The 18,117-nt window shown below is 40.5% G+C and overlaps 1 protein-coding gene across 1 annotated transcript in view; it reads right to left on the bottom strand.

The window, feature by feature from the left end:
• Positions 1 to 3,471: 3,471 nt before the first annotated feature.
• The window catches only part of PTPRZ1 (protein tyrosine phosphatase receptor type Z1), a 104,798-nt gene continuing 90,152 nt past the window's right edge, over positions 3,472 to 18,117 (bottom strand). Inside the window, exons 20-31 of the mRNA XM_074167653.1 lie at positions 17,176 to 17,310; positions 15,162 to 15,325; positions 14,373 to 14,456; positions 12,679 to 12,814; positions 11,535 to 11,681; positions 9,327 to 9,420; positions 8,956 to 9,029; positions 7,841 to 7,969; positions 6,487 to 6,633; positions 6,066 to 6,208; positions 5,305 to 5,440; positions 3,472 to 3,612 (exon numbers count right to left, since the gene is read on the bottom strand). Coding sequence (XP_074023754.1) covers positions 3,472 to 3,612; positions 5,305 to 5,440; positions 6,066 to 6,208; positions 6,487 to 6,633; positions 7,841 to 7,969; positions 8,956 to 9,029; positions 9,327 to 9,420; positions 11,535 to 11,681; positions 12,679 to 12,814; positions 14,373 to 14,456; positions 15,162 to 15,325; positions 17,176 to 17,310 — 1,530 coding nt within the window. The remainder of the gene's footprint in view (positions 3,613 to 5,304; positions 5,441 to 6,065; positions 6,209 to 6,486; positions 6,634 to 7,840; positions 7,970 to 8,955; positions 9,030 to 9,326; positions 9,421 to 11,534; positions 11,682 to 12,678; positions 12,815 to 14,372; positions 14,457 to 15,161; positions 15,326 to 17,175; positions 17,311 to 18,117) is intronic.

The raw sequence follows: 18,117 nt of genomic DNA, 5'->3' as shown, positions 1-18,117 counted from the left end.
CAAGTCAATTTTCCTAAAGAAAAGGCCGGAGAAGTAGCACATGAGCATGACAGTTTCTTATGTTGTGAATAATATGGTGAAGTGCAGAAGTATGTGGCAAGAAGATTATGGTATATGGCTTGGAGATGGCCATAAGATCACAATTAACCTCTCTCGTACCGGCACCCCTCGATATTAAGAAAGGAAAAATTGCGTCTATGTTTTTGGAATGAGCAGGACAAATGATATCATAAAGCTGTCCTCCTTAGATGTGCAAGAGGAGGCATCAGTCAACCCGAGGAAGCAGTAAGGAACTCTGAAAGCCATGAAGAACATGTTAATTCAACAATGTTATAAAAAAATGTATATCGTTTGGGACAATGAGCAGATTCTGTATATTTGAAACTCTTATCACCCCCAGAATAACACATACACAAAAAAAAAATCTAGATCCTATTCTTCAATAGTGTTTAACTTCATTAGGGATACCACTCTGTAACTTCACTTTCACTTAGAAGCCATATCTCAGTCCTGTCCTTCCTGGACTTCAGAATTAGCAGATGTGCAGGTACAGCAAGGATCACAGGGGAAAAAAGAAGTGTGAAACCTGAACAAAGAGATCTTGGCTCAGAAAAGTAGGTTCCCTTGTTTCTGAATTATTCAATCAACTAGTTATGGCTGTGACCTGCCAGCCCTGGCCCTGAGCTGAGCTGCTGCACAGATCCTGCGGGATGGCAGGGCACGAGAGGGGACACTGCTGAAGAGAGAAAGGGTGAGCCCTGGTGACGGGCGTCATCACCAGGAGTGCCATGACACCCGGCTGTGGCTCACAGGGAGTTATGCGAGGGAAGGCCAAACTCTTTTGGAAAGAAAAGCTTGCAAGGGCAGAAGTACCAAGGTGACCGTGTTGGTAATGCCACATGCGGCTGAGACCATCTAAGTGGCAGCATCAGAGGTTTCACATTTGGGCATGGCTGTAACAAAACTGAGGCCCATGAGGAAAAGGTAATTAGGTTGTTTATCTGCAAAGAGATAGAGGGACCAAGGTGGAAAAACAGCAGGATCAAGGTGGACAGGGAAAGAATAACCAAGGGACAATGGAGAAAAGAGGGGTAACAGCGGCTGTGTGCCTGTAAGCAGGCTGCTGGGCAGCACCCCAGCCTGCTCCTGCCCTGCACCTTCTTAAATCCTCCTCCTACTCTCTGTGTGATGAATCCTCTGTGTGTGTGTGTGTGTGTGTGCGCGCGCACATGTGTGCATGTCCATCCATCCCTGTGTGTTACATGTGCTCTGCGTGGTCCCTGGCCAGACCTGCAGAGGGGACTTGGGCTGACACAGGCAAATTGTCCCACATCTGGCTCTGGTGGGCCCCTGGGGCTCCAAGCCCAATGGATTCAGCCACCCCGTAACCTTTGGGACCACTCTGCTGTGGTTATAAAGAGAAGTGGTCAAGACTCGGAGAATCCAAGTGCATTAACATGTTAATACAGTTTTATAAGACAAACTGCATTAGATTGTTTTGATTATTTTGTCTACATGGTTTGTTTTTCGGTTTTGTTTTTTGTTAAAAAAAAAAAAGAGGACGAGCAGGAAAAAGCCTGTTTTACTTTACTATTCTCTCCTTCTATGCCCTTCTGGCTGCTGGTCTAGCACCTTCGCATTCATTTCATATATCAACAATACCAGGATTTTTTTTTTTAAGTTAAGTTTCCACAGTTTAGATTCCTCTAAACCTAAATTTTTTCTGGCTTTGCTGCAGCTCCTCTTATCCTCAACCCCGCGCTGCTGAAGGGCATCTAGAGCTTCTGCTGGCACTGAGGTCTCTCACACCCCCCTGCCTCAGGACATCAGCCAACTAATTAATATCTCCAAGTCCACGTCAGGTCCACCTTCTCCCATCCTTATTTTTTGTTACTGTCCCTTAATTACTGTGTCATTATGATCCAGAACTCTACCTCTGCACTCAAAATTTCAACTTATATACCAAAGTGAGAAATAGCTACTCTCATGGCCTGTGTCGGTTTTAAGCAAAAGACCTGTTCTGCTTCAGGCTCCTCCACCCTCTTCACTGCTACAACCTTCAGAACGATCAGGATCTTTTCTTGCCAGTTCAGAAGTTCACAGAAACCAGTTGAGTGGCCAAGTTGAAACATTTTGCTTTTGTTCTTGCAGAGATTACTTGCTTTATTGCTTCCCAGAGTTTCACTTTTGCTTTGCCAAAGGAGGCAGCAAAATGCTCAGCAGCTGAATGAATGATCTGAAGCAAAGCCAGAATGGAGAAGTCTCTCCACAGTGCAATTCTGGAGGCCTGGGAGAGCCTGTTAGCCTGTGGGCGACCAAACTGGGAGACATGCAAGGAGAGGCTAGAAAAAAGGAGCTAATGTGAACACTATGGGTATGGCTGGAAGTGGTACAGAGATTAAATAAAAAAAAAGTTTTCCAAAAGTGTCTTCTGAACTCACAGATTCCACAGGAAGAGTAGCCGTTTCCAGGTCAGCCCTGGGTCCTTGTTCTTGTAAGTAAAAGCTCCCCTGCGTGACAGTGGAGACTCTTTACTGTATGTGGAAGACCTCTAAACACAGGCTGGAATATTTATATTTATTTTTGCAATGCCATAGGTAAAAACAATTTAACAATGCCAAGTACAGGTGTTATTCTCATAAAAACTTCTCATTTCAAAACAAATGATTTCTATTTCCCACAAAAAGTTAAAATCACATGCAGCTATATGAAGGTTAATTGCTTAAGATGCACAATTATATATCAGAAGAATTTGTTAAAATAAAAACATCCTGGACTACATCATTTTAACAGGGCAATTACACAGAACTAGAAAACTGACTCTGTAGTAAAATATAAAAATCTACAATTATAAATATAAATTTGGTCCATGGATCACTACAGAAGTAGCAGTATTTACAGTAAGTATCAGATTACTATTCTAAATGTCTAACTGAAGTCTTAAAACATTGAATGTTATGGAGAACAGTATTTTATTTACATTCTACTATATTAAAAGTTACATTTCTAGCAATTGTAAATTGTTATAAATACAGCAAATAAATCAAATACTAAACCAACCCATGACATGTTTGTAATTGAGAATCCCTAACATCTATAAATATGATAATTTTAAGTTAAAAGTAAAGCCAGATAAATCAAAACCTAATACTGAAAAAACATACCACAATTCAATTCAATTCTTAGAAACACTGTAAAAGTCAATCAAGTTAGTCCAGACGTAACAACGTATTACAAGAAATCTTTCAAGAAAAGGCACACATTGTTAATGATAAAAGTTCTGCAGTGAAGTCATATGTAACAGAAATGACTGTGTTTGAGCAACGGTTGGGATCTGATTATATATATATATAGTGACTGGACAGATTTCCCCCCTCCCCCCCCCCAAGTATAAAACTGAAAACAATAATGGTAAACTCCAGGTGTAACTGGTGTGATGTAGGTATGTGTGTGTTTAATTTGATGTGTTAATTAAACTAAAGATTCTAAACTTTCAGCTGCGTTTCCATCGGGTAAAGCCGAGCCATTACTGTCCATAGATGCTGAAGGGTTTTCTTCTTGCCTTGTGCTGACGAGGCTGAGAATAGCTTTGTACAGAAACTGGTACTGTTCCTGGAAAAGAAAAGAGGATCTAGTCAGTGTGTTGTTAGAAATAACGTCACTAGATCATCTTGTAACACTGTTACTCAAAATTAATTAACTGCTGATGTGTCAGCCTGTTAATGTACTATGCGCCACAATTTATTGTGTTACTTAGCAGCTTTATTCATTTTCAGACTAATGGTTCCCACTGTACACAACGTAAAGCACAACACTAAGGAACACAGTACAGGTAGGGGAGGAAACTGTATTTCAAAAGAAATAGCATGTGCAAATCAGATCCTTGTTAAATGCAAAGTTCCCACGGAGTGAACGGGGTCAGGATTAGGGCTACTGTTGGTCTGTTGGTTTTTTTTTTTTTTTTTCCCCTGGAATATGTTCTCATTTTTGCCCTCTGAATCCATTGAGGCAGTTTTTTTTTTTTTCTTTTTTGGTACTTGTAGTTACTGTTTACGTTTTTGAAGACCCTACCAAATGTAGAAGGAGAGCCAAGACTTTGTGGGAAGATTCACTGAGGAGGCCACTGTCTAGAGGGAGCTGGGGGTCTCAGGCGGGTGCAGTGTGACAGGGGGAGTGCCAGCAGCCAGCTGGACCGCAGCGTGGGCTGGCAAGGAGGAAACAACTGGATGCTCTGTGGAGGAAACACCTGGATGTTCTATGCAGGGAGAGCAGGCACCTGCGCTGCTCCAGGTAACTGTGGATGCTCTGAAAGGACGGAGGAATATATTGGGATCTAGGATGGACACATGAGGATAAAGAATTTCTGTGACGGAAGGAGTGGGGAACAGTAAGACAGAATAAATAGAGTGGGGTTTGGGGTCTGGACTATTAGGTTGGACTAAGAGATATGGGGTAGAAATCTGCAGTAGGAGGATGGGAAACTGGAAATCTGAGACAAAGGGCCCAGCTATTTGCTAGAAGCTCCTGGGGCAAGAGCCGTGAAGGTCCTTATGGTGTTGCTGGGGTGGGAAGAGCTCCCATTTTCCCTCCATTGGCTGCCAGGCACCCCAGTCTGGGCTAGCTGGGTAGGGCCAGGGGGACACATATCCATCTGCCAATCCTGTGTCATGTCCTGGTTTTGCTGTCAAAAATGTGATAACGGTAACTCTAACATTTCACTCTTAAAGTGTTCTCCTTACTACATTCATCGTAGCTCTACAGCAGTCAGATTTGTAGTGGCTTGACCAAAGGGGCAGGGTTCGTAGTTTTTAATTTGTGATGAATTTTCATTTGTATGACACTGACTTAGTAAGTAATTCTTATTTGTTATACTTTTGAAGTTTTTTCTTTCTTTAAGCACCAGTGACAATGGTGTCAAGCGACCATTCAACAGATCACGAAAGATCAAAGTCCACCCTGAAATAGAAAACTAGGGTAACTACTTCAGGGCCTACTTGGACTACAAATTTTTTCCTGCTGAATTAAAACCGTCATTTACAGGACAGAGTGCAAATTTTATGATGATGGTGGCAGCTCTGCACATTTTGAATATGACGACTTGATAACCACAAAACATGTTTTAATGGGAAAAACTTTGTTTTGGAATAAGCAGCAGGTCCACTACAGCACCTCTGGAAAGCAGTTTTGATTAACTCACGCAGAAACTAAGATGCCAATGGTTCGGTAATGTTGCCCTGAGATCTAAGCAGGGTAATAATACCACACATAGGAAAAAATAATGCACACATTTTGCTTATTACTTACAATATCTGTAAAGACTCCAGGCCTCATCAAATTTATCATCTTTGCTACGTGGTAAACATCCACTGAGTTTTCATTTTCCAGTTGATGCATTAGTGTTGTTAACGCACAGAAAGTGCCTGCTGTCACCCCTCCGTGCCTTTGTAAAGTAAAAAAAACAAACACCAAAACACAAAAAGAAAGTCTCTGCAAACTGGATCAAGTTTCTACAGCTGGAGAAAATAGAAAATTGAGGGTAAACTGATAAGATTAATTTCTGGCATGTGATCTTTACATGTTCTGAAGCAGGCCTGCCCAGCAGTGCCTTAACACAACCTTCACAGCACCTGGCTACAATTTCTGGAGAGTCTTTAAATGCCATCCTTAGAGTTGTGTTGACAACCCTCTATTAACCAAACCCTGAAGGCCTCAGGTCCTTCAGTATTTCAACATTTCAGTATTTTTGGCCATTATTAAGCAGCTGGAGAAGGGTAAGATGTCTCATCTAAATAGTCTTACTTCTTTCAATAATAGACAAAGGAGCCCTGATTGATTTCCTCTCCAGTGCCTTACTCAACAATCATGTGGAGTATCACAATGATAGAATTGAAGAGAACATTGAAGTGTGATAAAACAAAACTGTTTCTGTAATTGATGCAGCTGAAACAGAAGCAAAAGCACTATTGTTAGGTGCAGACTTTGTGCCTTGTTTCAGCGGCTTTCACTTTAAATTAGATGAGGGGATGGTTCTACAGGAAAACATCAGAACAGAAAAAAGTTCTTACTCATCATGTACAATCATGGGGCCATCACGGTTGGAAGTTTCCTCTTTGATGATGCTGATCAGTTCAAAAGTTTTACTAATAGGACTATCGGGATTTGGCCATTTTGGACACTGAAAATGCCTCACTTCAAGTACATAGTCATCCTAAAAGGGTGAAAAAAGCATAAATCAATTTGTTAAAAAATTGACTCTTTATTCTTATCTTTCAACCTGTTCCAGCCTCCAGATACAGAATCCCACTGCTGTGGAGGTTGGACTACCCTATTCCCCATGTCACCACATTATCTATAGAGGTCGCTCCCTCCCTGGGTGCTTCAAGGACATGGAACTTTACCACTCATTTACCAAAGGAAAATGTAACAAAATGTAGGCATTACCTTTAACAAATCAAGTCCTGAGTTACATGTTTATGACAGTGTTACCTGTGTAGCTTCTAAAATAAAGTCTTGAATTATGAGCTTCTCCTCATTAGACAGACATTTGTGTTCTTCAGCAATCATAGTAACTTTGAAACTCTCACAGTTTATAGGCTCATCTTTGTTTGGCCAGTATACAAATTCATCTTCAGCCTCCAGGAAAAAAAAACAACACAAAAAGCAGGCATAAAAGTAAGTAATGTTGGGCTCCTACAGACTGCAGGCAGCTCCCACCCTGTACTGATTACCCCACCTATGTGGCCTTGGGATTATCTAAAAGTGCAGCACAGAGTTCTCATGAGAACATCCTTTCTGTCTGATAGCAGAAATGATGACCAAGGTTGCTCTCTTTTAAGAAAATCCTTTAATAGCTTGAATAGCCAAAATGGCGGTAACCCTTCCATGGATGGGAGCTGCATGGTGTGATGTACCTTGATCAGTGATATGTTCAATGCTGAACTTGGGGTTCCCAGCAGCTGAAGGGATGTAAGATTATCTATGCTACGCTCTCCTTTATAGCGTTAGCTCTAATAAATAGCATTTTAAATGATACTTTACAAAGTCTGAGTGCCTTTCTTACTGGGATCATAATGAACCAGCATCTTCTGGCAAAATAACCTCCCTTATTACAAAGGCTAACTTAAAAATACATCTATTTTATAGGAAGTATCATATTCATAAAAAATTTTATGAGAGGAAAAAACCAAACATTGTCTTGGTTGCATGTTTTTCCAATCATGCAAGACTCTCCAAAGCATTTGCATGGCTTTCCTCCAAACTCATTACCAAACATGATGCCCTCTCACACCTCAAGATTTCTCTAAGTACCAACCTAAAAGAGCTCAGATATTTCTGCATTTCTACTTACTGAAAAACATATTCATTTGTTATTAAATTACACATGCAGGATGAACACTTGAGCTTCCTTTGCTGTTTAGAGTCAGATAAATCCCTGCTAAACATTTGTTTGTAACTTTAGGAGATGAACAAGAGAAACAGCCTTATATTTCTCCCCATACCTAGGAATGGTTGAAGAAGCCATATTACAACTAAAGTAAAACCCCTGGATTAAAAACTAACCTTGCATAACGGTGACTTCTGCTGTTTGGGTCTTTTTATAAATTATACAGGAATAATTCAATATTTTCTCATGCCAGCTGTGATCTGCTCAGAGAAGGATCTCCAAATTTCCACTAGTGGATTTGGGGATTTTACACTCAATACAGTATTATTAATTTTTAATTGTGATTTTTTTTTTTTTTTCAAAATTCAAGATATTGTCTCATGTTCTGCACATTTCAAAATGGTAGTACTAGTAAAATTCATATGTAAACCCATAACAATCAGCCATGGAACTTACCATATTCTGGCTATCAGGAAGCATGACTATTAGCTGGGCATTATGGTCCCATATCATTCTCCAGAAATCCTTGATAGTGTGCAGTAAGGGATGCTGGGTAATAATGAATTCATTACTTTGAAAATAACCCTGGAAAACAAAATCAACAGACTCAGAATTGATGCCCAACTATTGGCATCTAAAGGAATCTTCTAGTGGACAGAGCCAGAAGCCTAGACTTCGTACAATAAGAATATTAGAAGAATATAAAACTTCCACTGCGGTATTTTCTAGATGAAAAGAGTAAAATCAACTTCACGGAAATAGTCCTTAGAACTGCCAAAAATTTGATCAAAAAAAGACAAAAGAAATCAGTGGAGGCTTGAACAGCCAACTCGGAATGAAAATACATTAACTCAGACACACATGCGAACTGTTCTACATTAACCAGACTTCTAGAGGAGCTGGAAACCTGAAACAAGTAAAAGAATACTTGAAAGATCTGCAAAAATCCCAAGCAGTCTCTTAATTTGTACAGATGTCGCAAATGAACTTCTTACCACAAAAGATAGCTCTTTTACACTAATGCACCTAATAAAGGATCACGTATTGACAGCACTGCAGGGAGCTTCCCACCTCCTTCCTGAATGTCCAGGAAGCATTTAGTCCTCCCTCTTGGCTAATGAAGGGGAAAAGAGTTGAAGAAAACCCAGGAAACAAAAAGATAATGGAAAGCTGATGAGCTATGGTGCCTTGGGCTACACCAGTTGCAAAAGCTCTGTAAGATGAGCAGGTAGGAAGGCAAACCACAGTACAGGCATTAAAAACTTAACTTGTTAGTTAACACTTTTAGTTCACCTCAAAAAATTCTTCCACAGGTGGCATTTAGCTTTACCAGTTTTTAAAGCTATGAGGAGATTTCTGGTTCTACAGATTTCTAAAATGCAATGCACTTAACCCAACTTAAAACCAGTAATAACAGTAATAATACTTCCTGGGGGAAGTAACTCAAGCAGAGTGAATAACGGAAGAAAGGAGCTTTCAAAATCAGGGCTGTGCCACCTTAACTCGGACACACAGCAGCTCTGAAAGCAGCTACACAACGGGTTTTTCACCAATAAAATTAACTGACTTACCATAATGTAGGAAGCATTGATGTAGTCTGTCCCTTCACCAGACAGTGATGAGATACCCACTCTAGATCTTTCCACTGAAAAAAAAGGTCATGAACTTGTACATAAGTTGCAATGACTCATATATTATAGCAATTATCTCACATGTCTCACAGTAACGATAACACTAGGTTCCCTCAATCAGTATTACCCACCCATCTATTTTGTTCTCCTATGTGTTATACTTAAATCATTTTTTCACTAAAAGTACTCTTCACAACATTGCTCCACACCAATGCAGACGTCTTCAGTTCTTGCTGAGGAAACATTGAGGGTTTGACAAACACAGTTCAGAAACTTTTGCCACTCAGAGAAGCTGATCTAAGCCAGCTTACCAGGAATGATGGATGAAGTTCGGTTCTTTTCTCTGTTACACTGTTTGAGTGCAGTTGAATAATCACACTGCTGTGTGTTCGACTGGCTCAGTAACTGAAACAATGAAGTTAAAAAAAAAAAAAATCAGGTCACTGTACAAAAGCCATTCCTTCATTAGCTGCATTTAACAGAAAGGTGCATGTATTGCAGGTTAACTGTCTCTCTTAATTTTAGGTATCTAGTTATCTGGCTGAACTACTTAGCAAGTTCATCAGAATCTTTTTTCTTTACTATTTTATCAATTCAAATGATTCTTGAGCCCTAGATCGATAAGCATGTCTTTGAAGGAAACGCCACTTTTTGTTGTTTCCACTTCCAGGCCCCCAGTGTTTGTTGCCATCCTGGTGTCACTTCCATTTTGCCTGCACAGCTGTTTGTGTAGCTTTAAATAGTTTTGGAAACCAGTAAATGTCTGCAGAAAAATCTGCATTGTTATACAGACAGTATAGCTCCTGATGTAAGGCATCTCTAGATATCCCAGTTAGGAGCTTCCTGATTTTATCTCCAAACCTAGAAGAGGAAAATAGGATGGATCTGGGGATGTCTCATTGACTTACTTGTTTCAATTAATACAATGCAAATAGAAAAGAGTATAAGAAAGAATGAATACATACGCATATACACCACAGTGCTGTATATATACCGCTTAGGTAGGAAATAAGTTTGTAAAGCAGGTTTTTCCTAGTTTTTAGGGTTTTTTTTGATTGCTAGGAAAATCAACCAGATATTAATCAGAATGTTCAAAAGACTTTTCTGTGATGTTTTGGGCTGGGTATGTGTTTCTTTCAGAAGCTTTCAACTTTGGAAAAACAGATATCAAACCAGGGAAGTTCCATCAAATTGAATTAGACCACAATTTTTGTTCATCTAAAACAGTTCCTCAGTAAATCAATACTCCAAATTTTTTTTATTATTCTAATAATTTTAGCTTGCAAAGGAAAATGAGATTGAATGAGACATGTCCCTTTCTGACAGTATTTAAACTCTTGAAATTGGAGCTCTATATGGCTCCCGCAATTTGCACTGAACACTCTGTGTTTATATATATTTACCCACTCTGTATATATTATATGTTTTATTCTTTCATCTCAGTAGGAAAGGTGGGATGTTTATTTCTCCAAGCACATCACAGCAGAGATTAGAGCCCCTACTTTTCCCTAGGAAACAACAGTGCAACACTGTCGGATCACTGAAGCCAGGATAGCAGCAAACTGTGAAATCCTTTGCTATGTTGTTCCTATTCTGTTGTTCTATATTGTGTGACCAACATACTTCAGAAAATAAATATATTAATATTTTCATAGCCTCATTATGTACTGACATCATCTACAGACTTATCTGCTTAAGTTTTTTACTTATGATCCAATAGCTAATTGTAGAAAGAATACACATTATCCCATGCAGTCCTCCTTAGAATTAAAATCCTCAGAGAGAAATGCTCTAATCATTCATTCCCTGTGGAATTAGGGAGAGTAAAGTCTGTTTTGCGACATAATCTGGAAAACGTTTAAATGTGATCTACTTCTCTGAATTCAAATTAATTTGAAAAGGCAGGATTTTCTATGTTTCCTCTATAGGTGACTCAGTGAGCGAGCTGGACTTCCCATTCTCCCCATGAGTCAACGATGTGTTTCTCCCATAGATTCTGGGCTGTTACCTGACTGGGTCTGCTCTTTCCCTGGGTGACTGAAAGTCCTGTGTGTGCGTACACTGATCTCCATATCCACAAGCACCAAAGTGTTCCCTTATTGCCTGCTGAGGTGAAGCCTGTCTTCTAGCCAGTGTTGTACACTGAGGGGAATATGTTGACTGACCAATACAGCTCATGACATTTTTGCCAGAGTGACATCTTTCCAGACTGTTGTTTTACCTTTGGGATCTTCATGCAAAGGCAAAGTAGCGCAAAGGCATTTTCCAAAATCTACTTACTGGCCTATTTCTCATGCTCTTGCAGTTAGTTTTTTTTTTTAAATTCCTTGTTTAAGAGTATGCCAGTAATTCTTTTGTCCCAACTGACCGCACGCATTTGTTAAATTGCTCTGAATTTAGGGTCAGCAGTTAAATTTTAGATAGAGAAAGCTAATTAAAGTTGTGCTGTGATACCTACTTTTAAGTCATTCAAGTTTACAAGCCTAAAGCTCTTCCTGTTACTATCTTGGAGAGCTCACCTTGAATTGTTTCTCCAGTCTGGTCTTTCCTGTTGGTCCAGGTATCAAGAGAGCATTCACATAGGCGTGAATGTGAGTCTCAAGAACTTCTGTTTCTTTACTGAGTATCGCTTCGACCAATGCATCGTGAATGAAGATGTATTGTTCCTAGGAAAATAAAACCAAACATCCAAGGTCTAATTATTTTCAGATTTCCCTGGACACCTCTGGCTAAGCTGCCACTTCTGACACGGTCAATATTTCTTCACAGTGTGCTGTTGCAGGGGAGTTTTCTCAAAAGTCATCCTTGACAGTGAAGGCTGTCCCTCTGCAGTGACAGTACCCATTTACAAGCACAATTGAACTACACATGCAGTGTACAAATGATATAATACCAAATGCCCACCACCTGTGGATATCTCATGACCACAGAACAGAGTTAAAATGCAAGCATAGCCTTGAGTCAAATTTTCCAGTCAGCTTGTTATGCAACTCTCCCTGCCTTTCTTGCAATAAAGTGATCACTCCCAGTTCCTACTGCTATCCTCTATTTTCTCTCTCACATCCTTTGAAATAAGTGCCCATGCTGACGCTGATTACCTTTTTTTCTATTGAAAGGCACTGGGGCTTCTCACCAACTGTTCTTGAAACCTGAAATAGACTTTGAAATGCCCTGCTGCTGTCCCTATTGTTTTGTTCTGGTCTTTCACTATTCTACAGATAATCTTCAGTTTAAAGCAGCTATAGATAATCATCTTGTCTGAAACAGCTTTTTTTCCTACCTTGTATTGCTTGACATCAACTGTTTCATCAGGCAGAAGATCTGAACACCTGGCAATGGTGTTTCCCTAAAAAAATCTATGACAAAAATGCATGCCCTGCCAAGAAAGTGCTACTCTGGGAAGCATGATTTATACAGACTTTCTTTCTTCTGAGTTCTCCCTAATAAACAGACAAGAGCCCACAGATCGGTAATTTCCAGTGCATTGCTCTCAGTAAGCCCAGAAGGATGTCTCTGTAAAAACAAGGAAAGCAAATGGGAAAGTCCAGTCTGGTCACTGGTTGCCAGTCTGTCTGGCGGTGCCAAAACTAGACTGTATCATCTCTCCTCCTGCAAACAGAAATAATCTGTAATAGCCTCTCACTATGTATATTTTGGTCTTACCTCAGTCTGCACCAAGTAGTTCCTTTGGGTACGTATGTGTTTTAAGAATCCAAATACGTTGACTGTCCCTTCATGCTGAATTTGCTGCAGCATGCTGTCTAACACTATGTATGTGCCTGTCCTTCCAACACCAGCGCTACAAAACACAAAAATAGTCTTGAGCCTGACATAAAACAATAGTCAAAGTAACTGTTTCTTATACATAACTTTTCCAACAAACTGGTGTGTAGGGAAGATTTTCATCTACAAGTCATTTTATGATATGATATACTTTGCTAAAACTTCAAGGCTGGTATTGAAGAAAAATCTTTTCAACTCATCTTTTTCTTTGTGCAAGAAAAGATCTAGAGATCATTTTCTCAAATGATTTTTAAAGTATCAATTGAAATACAACTAAGGAGTTTCCTGCAGGTCTACAATTTTCAGGGTTCTGATATTCCTTAAGATACATTGTCAAGTATATCTAGAAAGGTTGGCATACATCAGCATTTGGGCACAGCTCATATGCTCAAGTTCTATGTTGAAAAACACATCACTTGAAAGGGAAAGTTGCATTATGCCACCCATTACAGATATAGGAGATTTCAAAGATACTGGACTGAGGAAAACCCCAGAAAGTGGCAGAGCTGCTGAAGGTACATCTGTAAAAGAAAAAGCCTAGTGCTCTCCAGATACAGCTAAGAGGGCAAGTAATGGTCGAAACTCTTCTTAAAAAGGGAAGATGCAGAAGAAAGGGTTAATCAACTCCTGTTATGAGCTTTGACTCATTTAGCATAGAACCAGCTGTATTGTAAGATTAAACCCCAACTTTTTCTTTCATAAAATAGCTGGGTAGGGTGTACAAGGGCAAGAGGCCATTTTTTGTTATCTGATGACATATGGGAATTAGTCAGTTGTAATTCCCCTCTAATGAGGAAACCTTATGCGTGTTGGTACATGTAACTTGAGAGCAACACTATGCCGGGTCTGCACGGTCCCTTACAGGCAGATCCAAGAACATACATGCTAATTCAGTCACCTCATTTCTTCTACAGAGGTGGCACAAAGCATGGGTAGTGTGAGCTCAGACTGCTGTCATAGACTGTCTAAATAAATGTGATATAAAACTGAAAGGTCCAGGTTATCAACACCCTATTAAACAAAAGAAAGTGTAAAGTTTACCAGGCACCATCGGTACTTGTTATGAAAGACAAAACATGAAAAGTACCAAAACATAAAAATATCTAAAAAAAGTTTCATGAAGTTCCTCATATGTGTCTTCCATATAGCCTGTAAAGATAAATAAAAGTTACATTTCTAACATGAGATGACTCCTTTAAAATTCCATAGTGCATGGGGACAGGTGAACTAAAAGCCGAATAAAACTGCCTACAGACAGAGGTGAATTATATCTATGGCCCAATGGAGAGGTCTGACTGAAGCCACACAACTTACCACTGTTCACTTTTTAAAAGCTCAATTTAATTGACTTAAAATGTATTGCTGATCTGTCAGCCTGCTGGCATAGATCTCAGACTTGGCATTTTTGGGGAAACTCTTATTTTGAACTTCCCAAGAACAGGCAGGATGTCGATAGCAGCAGAACAACCAAAATGTGGAATTTTCATTTTCCAAGCTAAAAACAGATTTCAGTCAGATTAGATCATCCCAGAAATAAAATATCTTCATTTGCAGCATTTGCGAGACGACTTTACCTGTTGGCTTCCTCAGAGTCAGCTCCAGAAGGACAGAATTCATGAGGAGGTTCTCTTTCCAAATGTTCCATCAAAGGTGAGGTACTACAGTGGAAAACCAGAACCTGCTTATATATTTTACAATAACCCGGTCCTTCACGGGCATTGTGAAGTCATTCCAGGCCCTACAAGCCCTTTTTAACCAATTTTCCCTGAGCTACCCAGTTTTAGTGAGCACTGACAGAACACCTGCCTGCACACTGCGGCACATGCAGACCTCAAACCGTTCCCCAGAATGCTCCTCCATTGCAAGTGACCGCTAGAGCGCGGAGTAATGTTAAAAACAGCAGAGTTGTAGGTCAGCCAGGAATAGAGTGAGTCTTCTTTTGTGGACAGAGCTCCTCTTAGGATTACAGAGTATCCCTGCACCAAAGAAAGTATGAGCCAAAAACATCCTAACCATTTATTTGCAGAAATGAAACAATTACTGCTATATATGTATCTGGTAAGCTCATAGCAATCAAGAGAGTAGTATAGAAATGTGCAAAAAAGTAAAGCATTTGTGCAAAAAAAAGAACAGAGTGCAGAACAGCATCATCTTGTTTACAGCTATTATGAAGGTTTATAGAAGTGGCATAGACAGTTGATTAGTTGGCCGTACCAAGGATAGAAATATCAGCTAAGAAATTAATCTTATTCCATCAGGAATTGTTAATTGTGAAAGTGAAAATTTGCTTAACCCACCACTGAAAAATTCTTTTTTCTGCAAAACAAAAGTGGAGTGAACCTTACGGCAGTAAAAAACCACACCTGCAATGAACCACAACAGGCCCGACAGCGTGGCGCTTGGCATGTGATGCCTTCCGCACGAAGGTGAGGACGGGCAGCGTGTATTCTGGAACACCCATGTCAGGCCACTGGGTATAATGGTACTGAGTTACTATACGTCCACTAGACCTTCCTTTCTGGGAACCCTGCAACAGGAAAAAAAAATAAATCCATATGTAAGCAGCCCACATCTGAATGGCAACTCTTCATAGATAGTTCTTGAATTAGTACTCTCCGTATTTAGTCAACAACATGCCACCCAGCTATAAATATTCCCGTTTTCAGAGAGAAGGGCCAGTGCTTCTCTCCCATCAGCTTGCCCAGTGACTGGAATAACATCCCTTAGAAAGGTGTAGAGAAAGGCTAAGAGCAATGGAGGGATAACAAATCACAGCTGCTCTTAAGAGTCGCCAGCTATTTCTGCCACTCTGCTCCTCTGCTGTGTGGACAGAAAGGGTAGGATTCACCTCACCCAGCTTTAGTGATCTACAAGGGAAGTGGCTTTGTGTAGGCTGCTTGTCTAAGCTCGCTCCCTCAATGGCAACTCAGAGGCAGGGATACCTTCAGAGAGTGGGTCATCTCATTCAAAGATTGGCTCCTAAAATAGGCAGAATAAATCACTTGACAGTAAGTGCTGTACTTCAGTACAGGGAGGCCAAGAGACTATATGTCTAACATATGGCCAAGAAAGCCAACGGCATCCTGGCCTGTATCAGGAATAGCGTGGCCAGCAGGAGCAGGGAGGTGATCGTGCCTCTGTACTTGGCACTGGTGAGGCCTCACCTTGAGTACTGTGTTCAGTTCTGGGCCCCTCACTACAGAAAGGACATTGAGCTGCTGGAGTGTGTCCAGAGGAGAGCCACCCAGCTGGTGAGGGGTCTAGAGAACAAATCATATGAGGAGAGGCTGAGGGAACTGGGCATGTTTAGTTTCACTGAATTTCACTGAATTTTTAGAGTTGGAAGGGACCATAAAGATCATCTAGTCCAACTCCCCTGCCGAAGCAGGATTCCCCAGAGCATGTTTGGAGAAGAGGAGGCTGAGGGGGGACCTCATTGCCCTCTACAACTACTTGAAAGGAGGTTGTAGAGAGGTGGGTGTTGGCCTCTTCTCCCAAGGGAATAATGACAGGACCAGAGGAAATGGTCTGAAGTTGCGGCAGAGGAGGTTTAGATTAGATATCAGGAAGAATTACTTTACTGAGAGAGTGGTCAGGCACTGGAACAGCCTGCCCAGGGAGGTGGTGGAGTTGCCATCCCTGGAGGTATTTAAGAAACATGTAGACATGGCATTTCAGGGCATGCTCTAGTGCCTGAGATTGTTGGTTTCTGTCTGTTTGTGGGTGGGGTGGTGTGTGGTTGTGTGCGTTTGTTTTGGTTTGGTTTTGGTGTTTGGTGTTCTGGGATTTTTTTTTTTTGTTGGTTGGACTCGATGATCTCAAAGGTCCCATCCAACCAAAATATTCTGTGATTCTGTGGTAAAGGTGGCTGAAATAAATTAAGCTTTCAGAATGCCCCTCAATGTAGCCAATGTCACACTGCTGGGCTGAGAGCATGCTGGTTCTGATTACAACAAAATAAGGTGTGGATTCACCTGTTCTACAGGGGGGGTAAAAATTTAGTCCCTAAAAAGGAAAACTGATAGCTGAGGTGGATGATTCAATACATACCATGTTTTCTACTAGCTGCTCTATTTCTAAAAATGTATCCTCCTGCTCACCAGGTAGGCAAGGTTCAAATCGGCTCTCCAATGTGATCACAGCCTTTTCCCTGATGGTCCTACCTCACACCAGTACTACACTACAGGCCTGTACCTTCTTAATTTGTTGATCTGGTCAAATTAACTCTGAAGTTGATGGGCATCTTGGCTGGCTGAGACCTACAGGATTCAGCTTTACCTATACAACATAAAGGAGCTGCCAACTGCCTCAAAAAATATTCTGGACAACTTTTAATACTCCCTTTTGCTCAAACTATGTTTTCAGGCTGCCACAAACCTTTTTGATCTTGGTGTTTCTAAGAGTAAAATTCCTCACAGTGTAATAGGCGAGTACATGAACACTCTTCTGAGTAACCAAGAAGTTCCCATACTCTTCACTACCTTCAGCAGGCCAGTACTGGTCACATTTCCTCTGTTAGAAAGGGAATTAAAAAGAGAGAAAAAGAGGAAGAAAATAAACGTCAAGCTAGCAAGCTGAAATGTTCAAATTTAAGAGCATGGTCAACCACAAAAACATACATCGACTCTCAATATACCCAATTTATAATAGACATGATCTGCAGCGTAAGAGAACAAATAATGGCGATTTTATATTGAAAAGAGAGATGGCTGTGCAAAGATGCTATTTATTTGGAATAATCCAAGAAAGAGAGGTTTAAACCATTCTATCAGAGTTAAAGCGAACTAATACTGTGGAACTTGCCACTATATAGGAACACTATATTATAACAGAAAATCTATAGGAAAAATAAGAATACATTCAAGTCAGTATGTGGCTTTTGGTTAGTTCATAGCATGGCCAGAGTATACTTATATCTGACCAGCGAGGGTAAGAACGAACTTGCGTGTGGCCACAATATATAGTAGAGAGCTGTGCTTCCAGCCTTTTGGTTGGGTAGCCGTATAGCCTTCTCTAGGAGCACCAGAAGAGTACCTGTTTATATCATGCTATTATAAATGAAGTGGTATTCCCAGTGGGGCCCTCATCTGCATTTGCTGTGTCTGTATCATCTGATAGATGCTGAATAGGTCATATGACAAGACTTACATACATTTTAGGCATTGCTACCAGCATGTGGCAAGTGTGATGCGGTATCTCCTCATGTGACCCCAGGGTACACACATACTCCCATCACATAACCAGAGAAACACACACCCTGTGATGGGGTTTGACCTCATTTTGTCTCACTGGACAAACACGTATCTCGTCATGTAGTAG

This window comes from Numenius arquata, chromosome 2, assembly GCF_964106895.1.
Source record: "Numenius arquata chromosome 2, bNumArq3.hap1.1, whole genome shotgun sequence".
Taxonomy (NCBI): domain Eukaryota; kingdom Metazoa; phylum Chordata; class Aves; order Charadriiformes; family Scolopacidae; genus Numenius; species Numenius arquata.
The sequence above is the reverse complement of the archived record's forward strand: the minus strand, read 5'-3'. Positions and strand labels throughout refer to the sequence as shown.